The sequence below is a fragment of the Pristiophorus japonicus genome, chromosome 3 (genome assembly GCF_044704955.1).
Source record: "Pristiophorus japonicus isolate sPriJap1 chromosome 3, sPriJap1.hap1, whole genome shotgun sequence".
NCBI classification, from domain to species: Eukaryota; Metazoa; Chordata; class Chondrichthyes; family Pristiophoridae; genus Pristiophorus; species Pristiophorus japonicus.
This window is the reverse complement of record NC_091979.1, coordinates 41,099,498-41,116,757: the sequence shown is the minus strand read 5'-3', so window position 1 is coordinate 41,116,757 and position 17,260 is coordinate 41,099,498. Positions and strand designations below refer to the sequence as shown.

Sequence of the window (17,260 nt, the reverse complement as noted above, 5' to 3'; positions counted from 1 at the left end):
CCATTGTCTTTAATTTGACATTCAATTTGAGTGGTTAAGATCTAGAATGCACTGCCTGAAAGGATGGTGGAGGTAGACTCAATCTTGTCTTTCAAAAGCAAGTTGGATAAATCTCTGAAAGAAAAAGATTTACAGAGCCACTGGGGAGTGGGACGAGCTGAGAGCCGGCACGGGCTCGATGGGCCGAATGGCTGCCTTCTGTGCTGTAACCATTCTATGATTCTTTTGCCAATCGCCTTAATGTTTATCAGTAACTCCAGGTACCATAATTTCTACACTTTCTAGGAGTGTGGTTACTTTTTCAGACAAGAGACTAAGCTGTAAAAAGGCACGATGAACAGTGACCATGCCATACCATATTCATGTCCTGTGTTGATATGGTAGCAGGATTTTGGTATTCCCCCTGTCCAATTTATTGAAGCGATGTAATCTAGAAATTGATTAAAGTAATTCTGAAAGTCAGCAACTCAAAATCATCTCTTTCAAATGTCTTATCTTTTGTGTTTAATTTGTTTTGATAAATTTATTGATTCTTCTGTTGTGAAAATATTCAATTGTTCTCTTTTTGACATGATTCTTTATACTTTCTCCCCTGAAAATTGTTTTGCTGCAATCAGCTATTAGGAGACTCCAGGACTAAGGTAGTAGTGCATTTTGATTCACCAATCATTCTACTGTTTCTTTGCTGTTTTTATTATTCTTCCAGACTGTTAGAATGCATACAGGAACAGATCAGAGGTGCACTGTATATGGAATTGTGGATGTCTGGGACTGCATTACAAAGTTGCTTGTTATCATATAAGTGACCTTACAAGCCTCAAAACTGCTGGGGTATTCAGGAATTGTATGTAGCTACGTAGGAACAATTGGTGCAGTCCTGAGCTGATTAACTGCTTATAACTCTCATGCTCAAACCAGCTGAAAATGAGTGATTACAAAGGGCTGGGGGATTGGTTGGTCCAGTGGGTTAATACACTGTTCACCTCTGAGGTCTGTTTAAATTCAACCCAGACTGGTGGGATGAAAGTATCTTCTTCTGGTTGCATGGGTCCAATTGGAAATTAGGTTGGCTAGTCTAAACCCGGTCCTTGGTGAAACAAAAGCAGAAAATACTGGAAACACACAGCCAGCCGGTCAGTCAAAACAGCCAAGTGAACATTTCGGCTGTGGACTCCTCTTTCAAAGCTGTCATGAAGAAGGGTTCACAGCGGAATCATTACCTTGCCTGTCTCCTCCAGAGATGCTGACCTACCTGTTGTGTATTTCCAGCATTGTGTTTTTTTTGTTTCTGACATCCAGTCTCTGCACTATTTTGCTTTTTGCTAGTCCTCAGTGGATCTGGACCCACAGCCGAAAACTATCGACTGATTGATTGGTAATCTCCTGTTCATTCTCCAGCACAAACATGCATGACCATAATGAGAACCGAAGAAATATTTGACACAAGAAAAGATAATCCACACTTCTTTGTTTTTCATCTCTAAAGAGCTGTTGTTTTATGTATTATAGCATGGTTTTGATGATTGGTTTTTAATAAGATGTGGTATTAACTAGCAGTGATTGAATTAATTTTGTAGACAAACAGAATGGGGTCATTTTAACCTAACCCGCCCAGTGGGAAACTTGATGAAATCGAATTCGTGCCCGTTCTGCACCCTGCCTAATTTTGAAGTTCATGGACAGTAAAATCAGGCAGGATGTAAAACGGTCGGCCGATCCTGTCCAGTCAGTTTTCCCATCGAATGGGTTAGTTTAAAATTACTCTGAATGGGTAATCTCCTGTTCATTCTCCAGCACAAACATGTATGACCTTCATGAGAACCGAAGAAATATTGACACAAGAAAAGATACTCCACACTACTTTTTTTTCATCTCTAAAGATCTGTTGTTTTATGTATTATAGCATACTTTTCATGATGTTTGGGATGAGTACCTTCACTTTGTTTAACTCTTCCCAAAACAAGTACAAAAATTTAAAGTGTGCATTCATACAGGTCAATTTAAGATCTGCTATATAATGTATGTAGCACAAAGAATGCTAGAAGCGATGATGAGGCTGTAACATCCACAAAGGATCACAGAACTGCAACGATTCAGTAATTGTTATACCCCAAAAGCTTGTATTGTACGCAGAAAGTACTTCAGGCTGTTTTTGTCTTTTAAATATTTTATACCTTTTAAGAGTTTTCATTTTTTTGAGGGTTAGTTGTTAGTTTGTGTTGCACGATACTATTGCTGCCACAGTTGGCTGCTGTTATGCTACTAATGTGTGTGAGTGAGAAAGCGAGAGACTCTGTTTTGAGGTGGGAAGTGTGCTTTACAAAATTAAGCAGACTTTATGGAACCATCTGATGGGACCAAAAAAAGCGTTTCACAGTTCCAAGTGCGCTCTTAGAGAATTTTAACACTTAAGTGTGTTGATTCTACCTAATTGGAGAAAATGCAGTGGATGTAGTGTACATGGACTTGGGAAAGCTGCTGACAAGGTATCCGATGGGAGACTACGAAAAGATCAAGGGAATTGGAATAAGAGAAGCATAGCAAATTAGATTTAAAAATTGATTGGAGGGAGAAAACAGGAGTTTTTCAGAGCAGGCGGTTATTGTTTGGATTTTGTTTTTTTGAAGAGGGTTGGAAGTGGTTAGCCGTGTCCCACAGGATTCAGTCTTGGGATCACTTCAATTCACTGATTTAAGTATAGGCCTAGAGGAGTGGTATTGAAAATTGCAGATAACAAAATTAAAGGAAAATGTCATTCTTTAGAAGACCAAAATAAGCTGCAAAGAGATATTGATAAGATGGGGGAATAGGCTAAAAAGTGTCAGGTGGAATTCAATGTCTGTGTCAGATGAGGTGTTTGGATTTTTTTTAAAAACAGCAGCAATCATACTGTAGTTCTATGGAAAAGATTTGGAGATAAGAGGTTCACAAGTCATTAAAGACAACACCCCAGGCTGATAAAACTGTTTATATAAAAATAAGTTAATGGAATTCTACACTTTATCATGAGTTGTACTATATAAAAGCCAAGAGGCTTAGAGAGGGTACAATACAGACTCTCGAGGATGCTGCCTGGTGTGAGAAATTACAAATAGCAAGAGTACAGGGAAATATGATTCAATTGTTTAACACTCTAAAAGGATGGGACAGGGTAGATGGAAGCAGTACAATGAGTCTAGAATGAGTGGCAGTGGATACATGATTAAATGCAACAGATTTAGAACTGAGAGCAGGAGGAACTTCTTCACACAGATACAAAAGCAAAATACTGTGGATGCTGAAAATCTGAAATAGAAACACAAAATGCTGGAAATACTCGGCAGGTCAGGTAGCATCTGCAGAGAGAAAAGCAGAGTTCCCGTTTCAGGTCGTTGGAATGAGAACAAGTTCGGTTTTAAACAAGTACAGAGGCAGGGAAAGGGGGAGGGGAGGAAAGAACAGAAGGGGAAAGTCTGATAAAGTGGTAGGCAGGAGAGATTAAATGATTAAAGGGATGATGGTGCAAGGCAAAGGGGGGTGGTAATGGGACAAGTAAAGAAACAAAATCTGGGTGTAGAGGAGGTGCCAATGGCAACAGCTGCTGCCCGAGAAAATGGGAGCAGTGGTTAAGATCTAAAATTGTTCAACTCAATATTGAGTCTGTAAGAATGTAAAGTTCCTAATCGCAAGATGAGGTGGTGTTCCTCGAGCTTCATTGTAGGAGGCCAAGGACAGAGAGCTGGGAGTGGGGCTGAGAATTAAAATGCTGACTGACTGGGCTGTTTTCATGATGTGACCGATATATTTCTGTGAGATACCTATGTAAATGCTGTCTGTTCATAGCACAAATGTGTGATGCATGAGCAGAACAATGACTGAGACAAGGATCCTATTTATAAAACATTATTCAAGACAAGAGAGATTGATAGATTTTTGGATATTAAGGGAATCAAGGATATGGGAATAGGGCGGGAAAGTGGAGTTGAGGTAGAAGATCAGCTGTGATCTTACTGAATGGCGGAGCAGGCTCAAAGAGCCGAATTGCCTACTTCTGCTCCTATTTCTTGTCGTCTTATGCTACGTGTAATTTACCTCTTCTCATAACCCTTTGTGGCTGCTCACAAAGACAGGTTGTGATCAAATGTCAGAAACCAAATTGGAAGAATAATTTATTTATATATTTATCAAAATATATTTTGCCGCAGCTGAAGCTGTAACTTCATTCCCTTTTAAGCAGACCATACAATTAAGAACAAACCTTTACTTTTTTTTTTGAATGATACTTATCAAACCTTCACATTTAAAAAAAAAAGAATGTCATTAAAACTTGTAATGAAAGCACAAAGCAATGCATTTACCTCCGTTGTTTTACTTGGGTACATGCATTTGTAAAAATTGTTTGTGAATGACAAGAACATGTGACTCCAAGTTATGATTGTAAAAGTGTTACAATTATCTAGTTTTGCTATAGTCTGCAGGGATGCTAGGTGTTCTAGTTTTCAGGTTAGAATAATCCCAATGAGACAGCGAGCTTTGATGTACTGCTTCGTTATGCTGTTACAATGCTTCGGTGAACCATTCGCATTAAGTTCTTATTCAACAAGCAAACACAAAGATGAATTTTAAAATGTGTTTATACAGTATATTCATATTTGCAGCATATATATATACTTTTTGTAATTTGTGTGTATGAGATGAATGAAACAATGCTTTGTTTTCACTTTTTTAGAAAAAACCCGTGAGAAGGCGCTATGAACCATATGGCATGTACTCTGATGATGATGCAAACAGTGATGCTTCTAGCGCTTGTTCAGAGCGGTCTTATGGCTCCAGAAATGGAGGCATTCCACACTACTTGCGCCAGACAGAGGATGTGGCTGAGGTCTTAAACCACTGCGCTAGCTCGAATTGGTCTGAAAGGAAAGAAGGGCTTGTAGGCCTTCAAAATCTATTGAAAAGTCAGAGGACATTAAGGTGAGGCTCTGCAAAATATACTACGAGGTTGCAGGAACTTTTCAACTCTGTTTCTCAAAGCACTTGATTATTCTAATAACCTGGGTCATTAGAATCTATCACTGTAATGTAAATTTACGTAAACTAGATTTTCTAAAACAAAAATGTATCTGAAGGTCTGGGTAGGTTAGACGGATTCAAAATTTGAGATTTTCCAATCTGCATTATTAATGTTAGCATTCACTAATTTAAAATGGGTTAATACTGCTTTTACAATAGCTAGAAATGCTATCAGAAAATCTAGGTATGAGTTTTTGAATCCTTCATGGTGACATTTGGAATGGAGTTGCTGAGTAAAAGCAGACTGATTTATTTGAATATGAATCAAAACTTCACCCATAAACTTTGAAACATAAATGCTCATAGAAATTGTAGTTTTATCTTTTCTAAGCTGTACAAAATGTGCTATTAGAACACATGATATACATGTGAGCTTTCATAGACAAAATGCTGACAACGGTCATTTAAATTTACAACTAAAAGTAAAAAAACATTCTGTTCCAAGTGGGTTCAAGTATTTTAATAACCAAGACAGAATTATATTTTGTTTCCACTGCTATAATTTGTATTTATAGAAAAAAAACAAGCTTTCAAACATCTTTCTTGAACTATTTTTTTTAAATGCCTTTTAATACTAACATGCTTTTAATAAGCACTTGCTGGTTTACTTTGCAGCCGTGTTGAACTGAAGCGGTTGTGTGAGATCTTCACTCGTATGTTTGCAGATCCTCATAGCAAGGTAACCTCTTCTGAGAGAGAGTTTTTGCAAACAAACTCTTGCATGTACATGTAACCAACTTTGTGCTTTGTATGAATGCATGCCACTTTTAAAAATATTTGTATTCATTGGTCCAGATGGACCATAATGTGGAACAGAATTGTTTTCAGAAATATATGCATTTTCTATTTCCTTGTTTATAGCCATACAGGGTATTTGTAAAGGTAGCTGTATTAAATACTTAGTAATTAGGGAAGATGCCATTTTTTTTTAAAAAGTTTAAAAAAAACAATGTATATTTTTATATAAGGATTCAACTTTGAAAGTGTTCACTCAGAAATCTCTAAAATTGTAACCCATATATAGCTTGCTGCAATAGAAATAGATTTTTAAAAGCCGATTTTAAATTTAACTTAAACTTTCCGAAAGCATTTTGCTTAAACCCGAGCCCAAAAGTATATTAACATAGAAACATAGAAAATAGGTGCAGGAGTAGGCCATTCGCATTCGGCCCTACGAGCCTGCACCATCATTCAATAAGATCATGGCTGATCATTCACCTCAGTACCCCTTTCCTGCTTTCTTTCCATACCCTTTGATCCCTTTAGCCATCAGGGCCATATCTAACTCCTTGAATATATCTAACGAACTGGCATCAACAACTCTCTGCGGTAGAGAATTCCAGAGGTTAACAACTCTGGGTGAAGAAGTTTCTCCTCATCTCGGTCCTAAATGGCTTACCCCTTATCCTTAGACTGTGATCCCTGGTTCTGGACTTCCCAAACATCGGGAACATTCTTCCCGCATCTAACCTGTCCAGTACCGTCAGAATTTTATATGTTTCTATGAGATCCCCTCTCATTCATCTAAACTCCAGTGAATACAGGCCCAGTTGATCCAATCTCTCCTCATATGTCAGCCCTGCCATCCCGTGAATCAGTCTGGTGAACCTTTGCTGCACTCATTCAATAACAAGAATGTCCTTCCTCAGATTAGGAGACCAAAACTGAACACAATATTCCAGGTGAGGCCTCACCAAGGCCCTGTACAACTTCAGAAAGACCTCCCTGCTCCTATACTCAAATCCCCTAGCTATGAAGGCCAACATGCCATTTGCCGCCTTCACTGCCTGCTGTACATGCATGCCAACTTTCAATGTACCATGACACCCAGAGTCTCGTTGCACCTCTCCTTTTCCTAATCTGCCGCCATTCAGATAATATTCTGCCTTCATGCTTTTGCCACCAAAGTGGATAACCTCACATTTATCCACATTATACTGCATCTGCCATGCATTTTCCCACTCACCTAACCTGTCCAAGTCACCCTGCAGCCTCTTAGCATCCTCCTCACAGTTCACACTACCACCCAGCTTTGTATGTTCTGCAAACTTGGAGATATTACACTCAGTTCCTTCATCTAAATCATTGATGTATATTGTAAATAGAAATCATGCAACCTACTTATTGAATGTTGGTGCAGTTTACATACACAAAACAAAAGAATTCTGGAGAAGTACTACAGGTAGTTGCATTTTTGAAGTGTTCCAGAAAATGAAAGTACAATAAATATGATCTAAAAGATGAATTGTTAATGTGCTAGAATTTGTATTTTAGCATGCAGAGAGCATTGTTGGATGTGAGAATTTGTTTGCATTTTTCCCAGCTTTATCTAAAAGCCTGTTTATTATGAAGTGATTAATGTATGTCGGTAACCATTGCAAAGCACTGTTGCTTTTAAGACTACTGCATTAATTAATGGTTTGTTTTCTTGCATGTCCTGTCCTTTGTTGGAACTCACAACAGAGAGTAAGTGTTGCTTTTACTGTTTACTACAAACTAACAAATATAATGGAACCCTTGAAAGTAAATCATCTTTTCAGCGGATAAGTTAGTTTCAAATCTTACTGAAGAATAATAAATCTCAATTAGTTGCTGCAATAAATAAAATTACCTGAAAGTTTACATGGAGCCTACCTGCTGCCATTAAGAGTTGGTTCACTGAAGATATCTGCAGATTATCTTTCAGAATACTAGAGACATCTAGTAAAAGTTAGTAGGTATTTTTGTTTCATTGAATTACATTCGAAATACAATGTTGATATTGTACCAATTTTGAAATATTTGGAGTTCAGCTGCAGAAATTAAGCAATTTGAGGTATTCTTGCTGTTTTTGCCATGAAATGAGCAAAGTTGATTTTCACCAGGTGGGGGCAATGTAACCTATATTATATTGTAACATACTGGAAGGCCCAGTATGTAATTGTTTACAAATGTGAAAAATTAAAACATAATTTCAAATGAGATTATCCCAGTGTCTCCTGAAGCACAATCTTCAAGGTGTGAACTGCAGCTATGAGATACTGTTAAGTTTTTACATGTGGCTAAAGAATAGTATTACCAGAGAATGAAGTATTTCAATTTTATAACCAGCCATCTGTCTAGGTGTGCTTTATTTTTGTTTCAACAAAAGTTATTCCTTCCTAAACTTCATCTGTCATCAATTATAAATTAATTGTGTTAAACAAAACAATGAAATTTGCCAGGCGTTTCTGCAGATTGTTTGATTGTGGCATCAAACTGTATTAAACTGTCAAATGCCAACAAAGGACATAATGCAATCTTCATTTTATTTTAGGTATTCACCATGTTTTTGGAGACTTTGGTAGATTTCATTATAATCCATAAGGAAGACCTACAGGATTGGCTGTTTGTGCTTCTAACTCAGCTTTTAAAGAAGATGGGAGCTGATTTGCTAGGTTCTGTACAGGCCAAGGTTCAGAAGGCACTAGATGTCACCAGGTCAGACTAGGGGTCAAACAGTTTCATTTAATTCTTACTTGGTTTCTGTGCATTTTCGATGTACAGGCAACTCTCGATTATCCGTACACGGATCTAACGGAAAATCCGCTGTAACTGCGTTTTTAAAAACTGTCGCACACGTGAATATCTCGATCGCCTCAAGAATCAGGCACACAAGTATGAAGCTGGCAGAAGTATGAAGCTATCATAATAAAATAATTTATAATTTCGAGATGATATAAATCCATTGTCATTTATATTATTACGTTCACGCTACGATAATACGAACTAAGTCTTTGTGGTTGGTTCTATCACCGTCAAATTTCAGCTCTGAGACGTGCATTCGCCCTAGCAGCAAAATTGTTTACCCAGGAATAGCCCAATCCCCGAGGGACCGGGATAATTGGGAGTTGCCTGTACTTTAATACTTTTTGTACATGCATTTTATTTTTTTATTGGCATTCTCTCTCGCAGTGTAACTCGATTAGGTGGTTTTATTGTCATGTTACTTCCTGATCTTTGAGTGCAATCTGTTTCTCTTAAGGTAATTTAATATTGGTGCTGGGGTACATTGAGCAGAGACTTGGCAGCATCTCTCCATTGATTGTAGGGATCATCAAATGGCCAGCAGCAAAGAGCTTATTGAGTGTTGTGACTCAGGGACAGTCAAGTCCTGAATGCTGTCAGAGGTGCAAAGCCTCCTTTGTATTGTCTGGCACAATCCGAGATGGGAGAACTGCACTCCTGCTGCTGATGGCACAATGCAAAATTACCTTTTGAATAGATTGTAATGGTATATTTTGTTCAGAAAGCCAGTTACAATTGAAATCTTAATTTACTATGTCGCAGACCCTCCTAGCAGTTGGTTGCTTTGTGATCCACTCAAGTCACATTTCAAAAGATCTAACTTATTTGACATTGCATTTCTGGTTTCTGAGGCTCACATTGTGTCCTGGTTTGGTAAGCACCTAACTGGATGGATCTAACTTTCACATCTAACTTCCCACTTGTGGGACCAGATTCCTGACCACAAAATTATAAGTTTATTCGCCAGCTGCTTCAGAGTCTTGTACTGCTGGTCAAACAACTATATTCTTAGATTTTCTGAAACCACACTCAAAAGTGATACTTCAATGTCAATTGATGCAATCCCATAAAATCACTTGTATTCTTCCCATCTAACCACACTTTCCAAATGTTCTCCAACTCAATGACTAATTTTCTGCAAGGTCATTATGGTGCTTTTCCACAACCTTATGAAATTTTTTTCTGTATACTTCAGGCATCAAGTCATAACCAGTCAGAATAACAGGTTATACAATGTTTTAATCCATAATGGCCCAGGGATCCTCTTATGAAAATGCAGTTAGTGCTTTAGCACCAAATGATACTAGCTTCTTGGGCCAAGTTCATTTTTTCCCTCTTGGGATGTAGTGTTAATAATTCAAAAGCCCTTTTAAAAAAAAAAAAGTCAGAATTATGCTAAAACTCTCAGTATTATTGGATCGGAAGCGTCCATGACCATAACTTTTATTTTTTGGTGTGAAATTTCAACAAAGTTAATGTTGATGATAACACGATTCAGTTGATAGCACTGTCGCCTCTGAGTGAGTCAGAAGGTTGTGGGTTCAAGTCCCACTCCAGAGATTTGAGTAGGGTGACACTTCAGTGCAGTACTGAGGGAGTGCTGCACTATCGGAGGTGTGGACTTTTGGATGAGACATCAAACCGAAGCACCGTTTGTCCTCTCAGGTGGACATTAAAGATCCTCTGGGACTATTTTGAAGAAGAAGAGCAGGGGAGTTATCCACGACACAAAAGCAAAATACTGTAGATGCTGGAATCTGAATTAAAACAGAGAATGCTGGAAATCTCAGCGGGTCAGGCAGCATCCATGGAGAGAAAAACAATGTTAACGTTTTTGGGTCGACACCCCTTCATCAGAACTGCCGAATGTTCGAAAAGAGCACATTCTTAAGCAATGAAAGGGGGAGGGGAAGAAAGACCAAAAGGGGAAGGTCTGTGATAGGGTGGAAGGCAGGAGAGATTAGAGAGACAAAAGGGATGATGGGCCGAATTGAAATGGTAATGACAGAAGTTAGCAAAATGTTAATCTAGATAGGGTGTGAATGGCAGAGTAATAGCCAGCTGCCATTAGAGAAAAGAGGGAAAAAAAGAAGGAAAAAAACATAAGATGGGGGAGGCAGGAAGGGAGCCAAAGATGGCCAGAGGTTATGTTTTGAAATTGTTGAACTCGATGTTGAGTCCAGAAGGCTGTAAAGTGCCTAAACGAAAGATGAGGTGCTGTTCCTCGAGCTTGCATTGAGCTTCATTGGAACAGTGGAGGAGTCAGAGGACAGAGATATCAGAGTGGGAGTGGAGTGCAGAATTAAAGTGACAGGCGACTGGAAGCTCAGGGTCTTAGACTGAACGGAGATGTTCAGCAAAGCGGTCACCCAATCTACGCTTAGTCTATGGAGAGGAGACCACATCGTGAGCAGCAAATACAGTACAGGTGCAGCGTCGAGAATCCGGAATCCTCGAGAGCGAAGCCATTCCAGATTCCGGGCATTTCCGGACTTTCTATTGTCTTTCTGACATCGAGAATCCGGAAACACTCTAGCCCAGGTTCTGGTATTTCCAGATTTCCAGATTTCGGAATGTCAGAAAGGGAGGGGGGAGGAGCTGTTCAGGCCTGCTGGCCCCATCGATGAGGTTGTATCTAAGGAGCTCTTTAGGCAGGGTTTGCCGTGGGAGCTGTTCGGATGGGCCCGGCCGCCGAGGAGGCCCCAAGGTAAGGGCGGCAAGCGAGCCAAGCAGCGGCGAGGTAAGGGCGGTGGCGGCGCGAGAGGCGATGAGGCGAGGCCAGAGGTTGGGCAGCGGCGGGACTCTGAGGTCTGGATTCCGAAACCTTTTACGAATTCCTGCCACCGATCAGTCTGGATTTCAGAACTCCGGATTTTCGACGCTGCATCTGTATACTAAATTGAAAGAAGTACAAGTAAATTGCTGTTTCACCTGGATGGAATATTTGGGGCCCTGGATAGTGGGAAGGGAGGAGGGAAAAGGCAGGTGTTGCATTTCCTGCGCTTGCACGGAAGGTGCTGTGGGAAGAGGAGCGGGTGCTGAGGGTGACTGCAGAATGGTTACTTTAATTCACCACTCCACTCCCACTCTGATATCTCTGTCCTCGGACCCCTCCACTGTTCCAATGAAGCTCGAGGAACAGCACCTCATTTTTCGTTTAGGAACTTTACAGCCTTCTGGACTTAACATCGAGTTCCAAAATTTTAGAGCATAACCTCTGACCATATTTGGCTCCCTTTTCCCTCTCTCTTCCTCCCCCCCCCCCCCCCCCCCCAATTTTATGTTTGCTTTTCTTTTTTTTTTCTTCGTCTCTAATGGCATCTGGTTATTACTCTGCCATTCAGACCCTATCCAGATTAACATTTTGCTAACTTCTGTCATTACCATTTCAATCTGGCCCATCATCCCTTTTGCCTCTAATCTCTCCTGCCTTCCACCCTATCAAAGACCATCCTTTTGTTCGTTCTTCCCCTCCCTCTTTCAGTACTTAAGAATGTGCTCTTTTCGAACATTCGGCAGTTCTGACGAAGGGTCGTTGACCCGAAACTTTAACTTGTTTTTCTCTCCACGGATGCTGCCTGACCCCGAGTTAACCTTAATGTCCTGGTCAATATTTATCCTCAATCAACATCAGTAAAAAATAGATTATCTGGTCATTATCACTTTGTTGTTTATGGGAGCTTGCTGTGCCAACTGGCAGCTGCAGTTCCTACATCACAACAATGATTGAACTTTAAAAATATTTCATTGGCTGTAAAGCGGTTTGGAATTTCCTGAGGTCGTGAAAGACCCTATATAAATGCATGACTCTTTATTCTCTCTTGCTTTTTTCTTTGTCTTGCACTTTGTCATTTTCCTAGTTTCTCCTGCTTGGTCTCATTGACAAATTGAGGTAATCTGCCTGAGATTTACAACTCCTTTGAAGCTCACTCAGGAACCAAAGAAATCAAATGTGCATCGCATGCTTCCACCATGATGACAAATACAAAGGATGAGTGCATCTCTGGCACCATTTTGAAGTTTGTCTCTGCAATGAACATTGACACCTATACAGATAAACTAAAACAAAATATTGCGGATACTGAAAGTCTGAAATAAAAACAGAAAATGCTGGAAAGCACTCAGTAAGTCAGGCAGCACCTGTAGAGAGAGAGCTTTCAGTTTCTGGCAATAGGTCATCGCCTGAAACATTAACTCTTTTTCTCTCGCCACAGATGCTGCCTGACCTGTTGAGTATTTCTGTTGTTTTAATTTCAAATTTCCAGCATCCGCAGTATTTTGCTGTTGTCGATGTTGGAGATTAACGGTTTTTAAGGAAGTACAGAACCAGGAAATGAGGGGATGGGAGTCGGCCGTGGGGGGGTGGGGGGGAGGCAGCTGCAGTGGCAAGATGAAGGAACAAAAGGGACAGGTCTGTAATGGGGTAGAGGACAGAAATGATTAAATGGCGAAAGGGATGATGGTCATTGATCCCTCTAAGCCACATAGTAATCTGCAAGGTACCACGCAGGCCGCTCGCAAGCTCTTCCATGTGAAATACTGCGCATGTACAGAAATTCAATGCATGCATTGAAATAAACAGGCCATGCACAACAAAGACTATTTAGAGGGAACATTGGTGGTAATGTTCCATTTTACTCCATGGTTTGTCAGTGAATATATAATCATAAAATGTTACAAGAGGGAGTATTTGAACATTGTAAATGTTAACTGGTAACGAAGGCTAAAACTGTGAACTCCTTCACATTCTATTCCGAGAAATACTAACTACTTTTTTTCTTGTTTGTAGAGAGTCCTTTCCATTTGATCAGCAGTTCAATATTCTTATGCGTTTTATTGTGGATCAAACACAAACACCGAACCTCAAGGTTGGTATACAAATGACAATTTCAAATATCCAGTTGCTAGATTTATTTTGCGTAAATGGTCTAAGTTAGTATATGAAACCTTACTTATAAACATGCCCTGTGCTAGTTTGGGATTGAGCAGCAGGTGAAAATTCTGAACTGCTTCAAAGGAAGGGAGTCTGAAGATCCAATTCAGAAGTCCCTTTATAAATGATGCTGCATGTGCAGAGAGAGCGTTAGACATTTTGGCCCTTTCTGTATATTGAGACTCTATCCCTGATTAATGCTAAATTCTGTGTTGGATTTCAGTGACCGATAATTGACAGGAAGTCACCGGGATAGGTAGATAATGATGGCTAAGTCTTTAAATGAGAAGAAAAATTGCCATTTAGATTTTCTCTTTCATTGTGATGTAAACAGTTCACCATCCTATTTATAGTCTTGTGTCTACTTCCTTTTCATGATATTGGTAGTGGTCTGGGAGCAGATCTGCACCACTTAGTGGGCTGGAAAAGGTGTACAGTTTATGAAGGGGAGGAGATAGTGAAGAGGATGAAATAATAATTAAATAAACCTAAATAAATTAGGTTTTGTGTAAAGACACATTTTATGAGGCAATAACTGAAGTAAGTTAGTTGGTATACCCTACAATAGTTAGACCTCGATTGTTCTCTTGAGGCCACAATCAAGGTCTAACTATATTGTAGGGTATACCAACCAACTTCGTGAGTTCAGGCTATTTTTTAAATTTCATAATGTCACAATTGCAGATTAACCCAGAATAAATGATATCCCATTTGAGTGTAATCTGTGGAGTGAAGAATTTTTATTTTTTTTTTTTAAAAAGACTCCTCTCGTCATAGTTCTGGATTTTGTGAACAAAAACTTTTGGGTTCACTCGTTCCATACAATCAGTCACGACTCTATCTTGGTTTATCATGTTTTGTGCTTGCTTGTGGAGTTCTTCCATACTTAACAATTGGTGACGAGTAACAGATTATGAACTTTCACGCGGTCATGGCTACCATTGGTATTTTAGAGAGATTTGTCGAGGGTGATGATTGGGAGCATCTCGGCCAGTACTTCGTGGCCAACGAGCTGGATGGCGATGATAAAGCGATCAAGCGCAGGGCGATTCTCCTCACCGTGTGTGGGTCCACAATATACGGCCTCATCAAGAATCTGCTAGCACCGGAGAAACCAGCGGAGAAGACGTATACAGAGTTGTGAACGCTGGTTCGGAACCACGTCAAGCCGAAGGAGAGCGTCTTAATCGCCAAGTATCGCTTCTACACGCACCACCGCTCCGAGGGCCAGGACGTGGCAAGTTATGTTGCCGACCTGAGACGCCTTGCGGGAACTTGTGAATTTGCTGGAAATTCTGCGGGACAATTTTGTGCTTGGCATTGGCCACGAGGTCATTCTTCGCAAACTGTTGTCCGCCGAATCCCTCGACTTGAGCAAGGCCATCACGATAGCCCAGGCATTCATATCCACGAGCGATAATACCAGACAGATATCTTCCCAGCATCGAAGCTCACCGGCAAGTACTGTGCATAAAATAATGTCGCTAGCAGGCAGAACTGCATTTGGCAGGGCCTACATGTCTGCAGCTGCAAAACCTAGGATGACTCAGAGTCCACCATCGGGCGTGAATGCATATCCATTAACACCATGTTGGCGCTGTGGGGTAATCATCAAGCCCATCAATGTCGATTCAAGCACTATGTGTGCAAAGGCTGCGAAACAATGGGGCACCTCCAGCGAATGTGCAAGTGTGCTGCGACTCACCACGTGGCAGAGTCGGCAGAGGATGATCGATCCGGCGTGGATCATGCAGAACAAACGAGAGGCAACTCAACCCGAGGAAGAAGTGTATGGGTACACACCTTCACTACCAAGAGCCCTTCTATCATACTGAAAATCAAATTGAACAGTATTCCGGTATCAATGGAGTTGGACATGGGGGCAGTCAGTCAATTATGAGCCAGAAGGTTTTGAGAAGCTGTGGGGCAACAAGGCACAAAGGCCAAAACTGAGCCTGATTCAGACAAAGCTGCGCACCTACACCAAAGAGCTCATACCAGTCATTGGCAGTGCGGCAGTTAAGGTATCGTACGATGGAGCTGTGCATGATTTATCACTGTAGATTGTACCAGGCAATGGCCCAACGCTATTCGGCAGAAGCTGGCTGGGAAAGATTTGATGGAACTGGAACGACATCAAAGCACTATCTTCAGTGGATGATGCCTCGTGCGCCCAAGTGCTGAGCAAGTTTCCGTCGCTATTTGAACCAGGCAACGGCAACTTCACAGATGCCAAGGTGCAGATCCATCTAGGCCCCGATGCAAGGCCCATTCATCACAAGGCTTGAGCGGTTCTATATATGATGAGGGAGAAAGTTGAAATCGAACTGGACAGACTTCATGGAGAGGGAATCATATCGCCAGTTGAGTTCAACGAGTGGGCCAGTCCGATTGTTCTGGTGTTGAAAAGTGATGGCACTATCAGAATCTGCGGACAGTACAAGGTAACGATCAACCGAGTCTCGTTACAAGACCAGTACCCGCTACCCAAGGCGGATGACCTGTTCGCAACGTTAGTCGGGTGGGGGGGGGAAGTCGTTCACCAAGTTGAACCTAACCTTCGCCTACATGACACAGGAACTGGCTGAATCTTCGAAAAGATTGACGTGCATCAACACGTACAAAGGACTATATACCACAGGTGCCCTTTTGGGATTCGCTCAGCTGCTGCCATCTTCCAGAGGAACATGGAGAGTCTGCTGAAATCGGTTCCACGCACCGTTGTGTTTCAAGACGACATCCTGATCACCAGTTGTGACACCACCGAACACCTGCACAACCTGGAAGTGGTTCTAAGTCGACTAGACAGAGTGGGACTCGGGCTGAAATGCTCCAAGTGTGTTTTCCCGGCGCACGAGGCCGAATTTTTGGGGAGAAAGATTGCGGCAGACGGCATCAGACTCACGGATTCAAAGGCAGAGGCCATCAAGAATGCACCCAGACCACAGAGTGTGACGGAGCTGCGTTCGTCCCTGGGACTCCTCAACTATTTTGGTAACTTTCTACCCGGGTTAAGCACTTTGCTGGAACCGTTGCACATGTTGCTACATAAGGGTAACGACTGGGTTTGGGGTAAATCTTAAGAGACAGCCTTTGAGAAGGCCAGGAACCTACTTTGTTCTAATACGTTATTTGTACTGTATGACCCGTGCAAAAGATTAGTGCTAGCTTGTGATGCATCTTCGTATGGGGTCGGCTGTGTGTTATAGCAAACCAATGTATTGGGCAAACTACAACCGGTTGCATACACGTCTCGAAGTCTGTCTAAAGCTGAAAGAGCCTACAGTATGGTCGAGAGAGGCATTAGCATGTGTATTTGGGGTTAAGAAAATGCACCAATACCTATTTGGACTTCAGTTTGAGCTTGAAACCGACCACAAACCGCTCATTTCGCTGTTTTCAGAAAGCAAAGGTATAAACACCAATGCTTCATCCCGCATCCAAAGATGGGCACTAACATTGTCCGCCTATGACTGTTATCCGCCACAGATCAGGCACGGAGAACTGTGCTGATGCCCTCAGTCGGCTACCATTGCCCACTACCGGGGTGGAACTGGCGCAGCCCGCAGACTTGCTTCTGGTCATAGATGCTTTTGAGAGCGAGGGGTCACTCGTCACTGCTCGCCAGATCAGGACCTGGAGCAGCCAGGATCCTGTGCTATCACTTGTAAAAAGTTGTGTCCTCAATGGGAGCTGGTCGGCCGTTCCCAGGGAAATGCAAGATGAAAT

The 17,260-nt window shown here is 41.2% G+C and overlaps 1 protein-coding gene across 6 annotated transcripts in view; it reads left to right on the top strand.

Annotated features, from left to right (window-relative positions):
* The window catches only part of clasp1a (cytoplasmic linker associated protein 1a), a 426,315-nt gene that overhangs the window by 298,920 nt on the left and 110,135 nt on the right, over positions 1-17,260 (top strand). For all 6 annotated transcript variants that reach the window (XM_070875296.1, XM_070875295.1, XM_070875293.1 and 3 more), the window contains 5 exons: positions 618-641; positions 4,709-4,953; positions 5,668-5,731; positions 8,348-8,511; positions 13,388-13,466. In XM_070875296.1, coding sequence (XP_070731397.1) covers positions 618-641; positions 4,709-4,953; positions 5,668-5,731; positions 8,348-8,511; positions 13,388-13,466 — 576 coding nt within the window. The remainder of the gene's footprint in view (positions 1-617; positions 642-4,708; positions 4,954-5,667; positions 5,732-8,347; positions 8,512-13,387; positions 13,467-17,260) is intronic.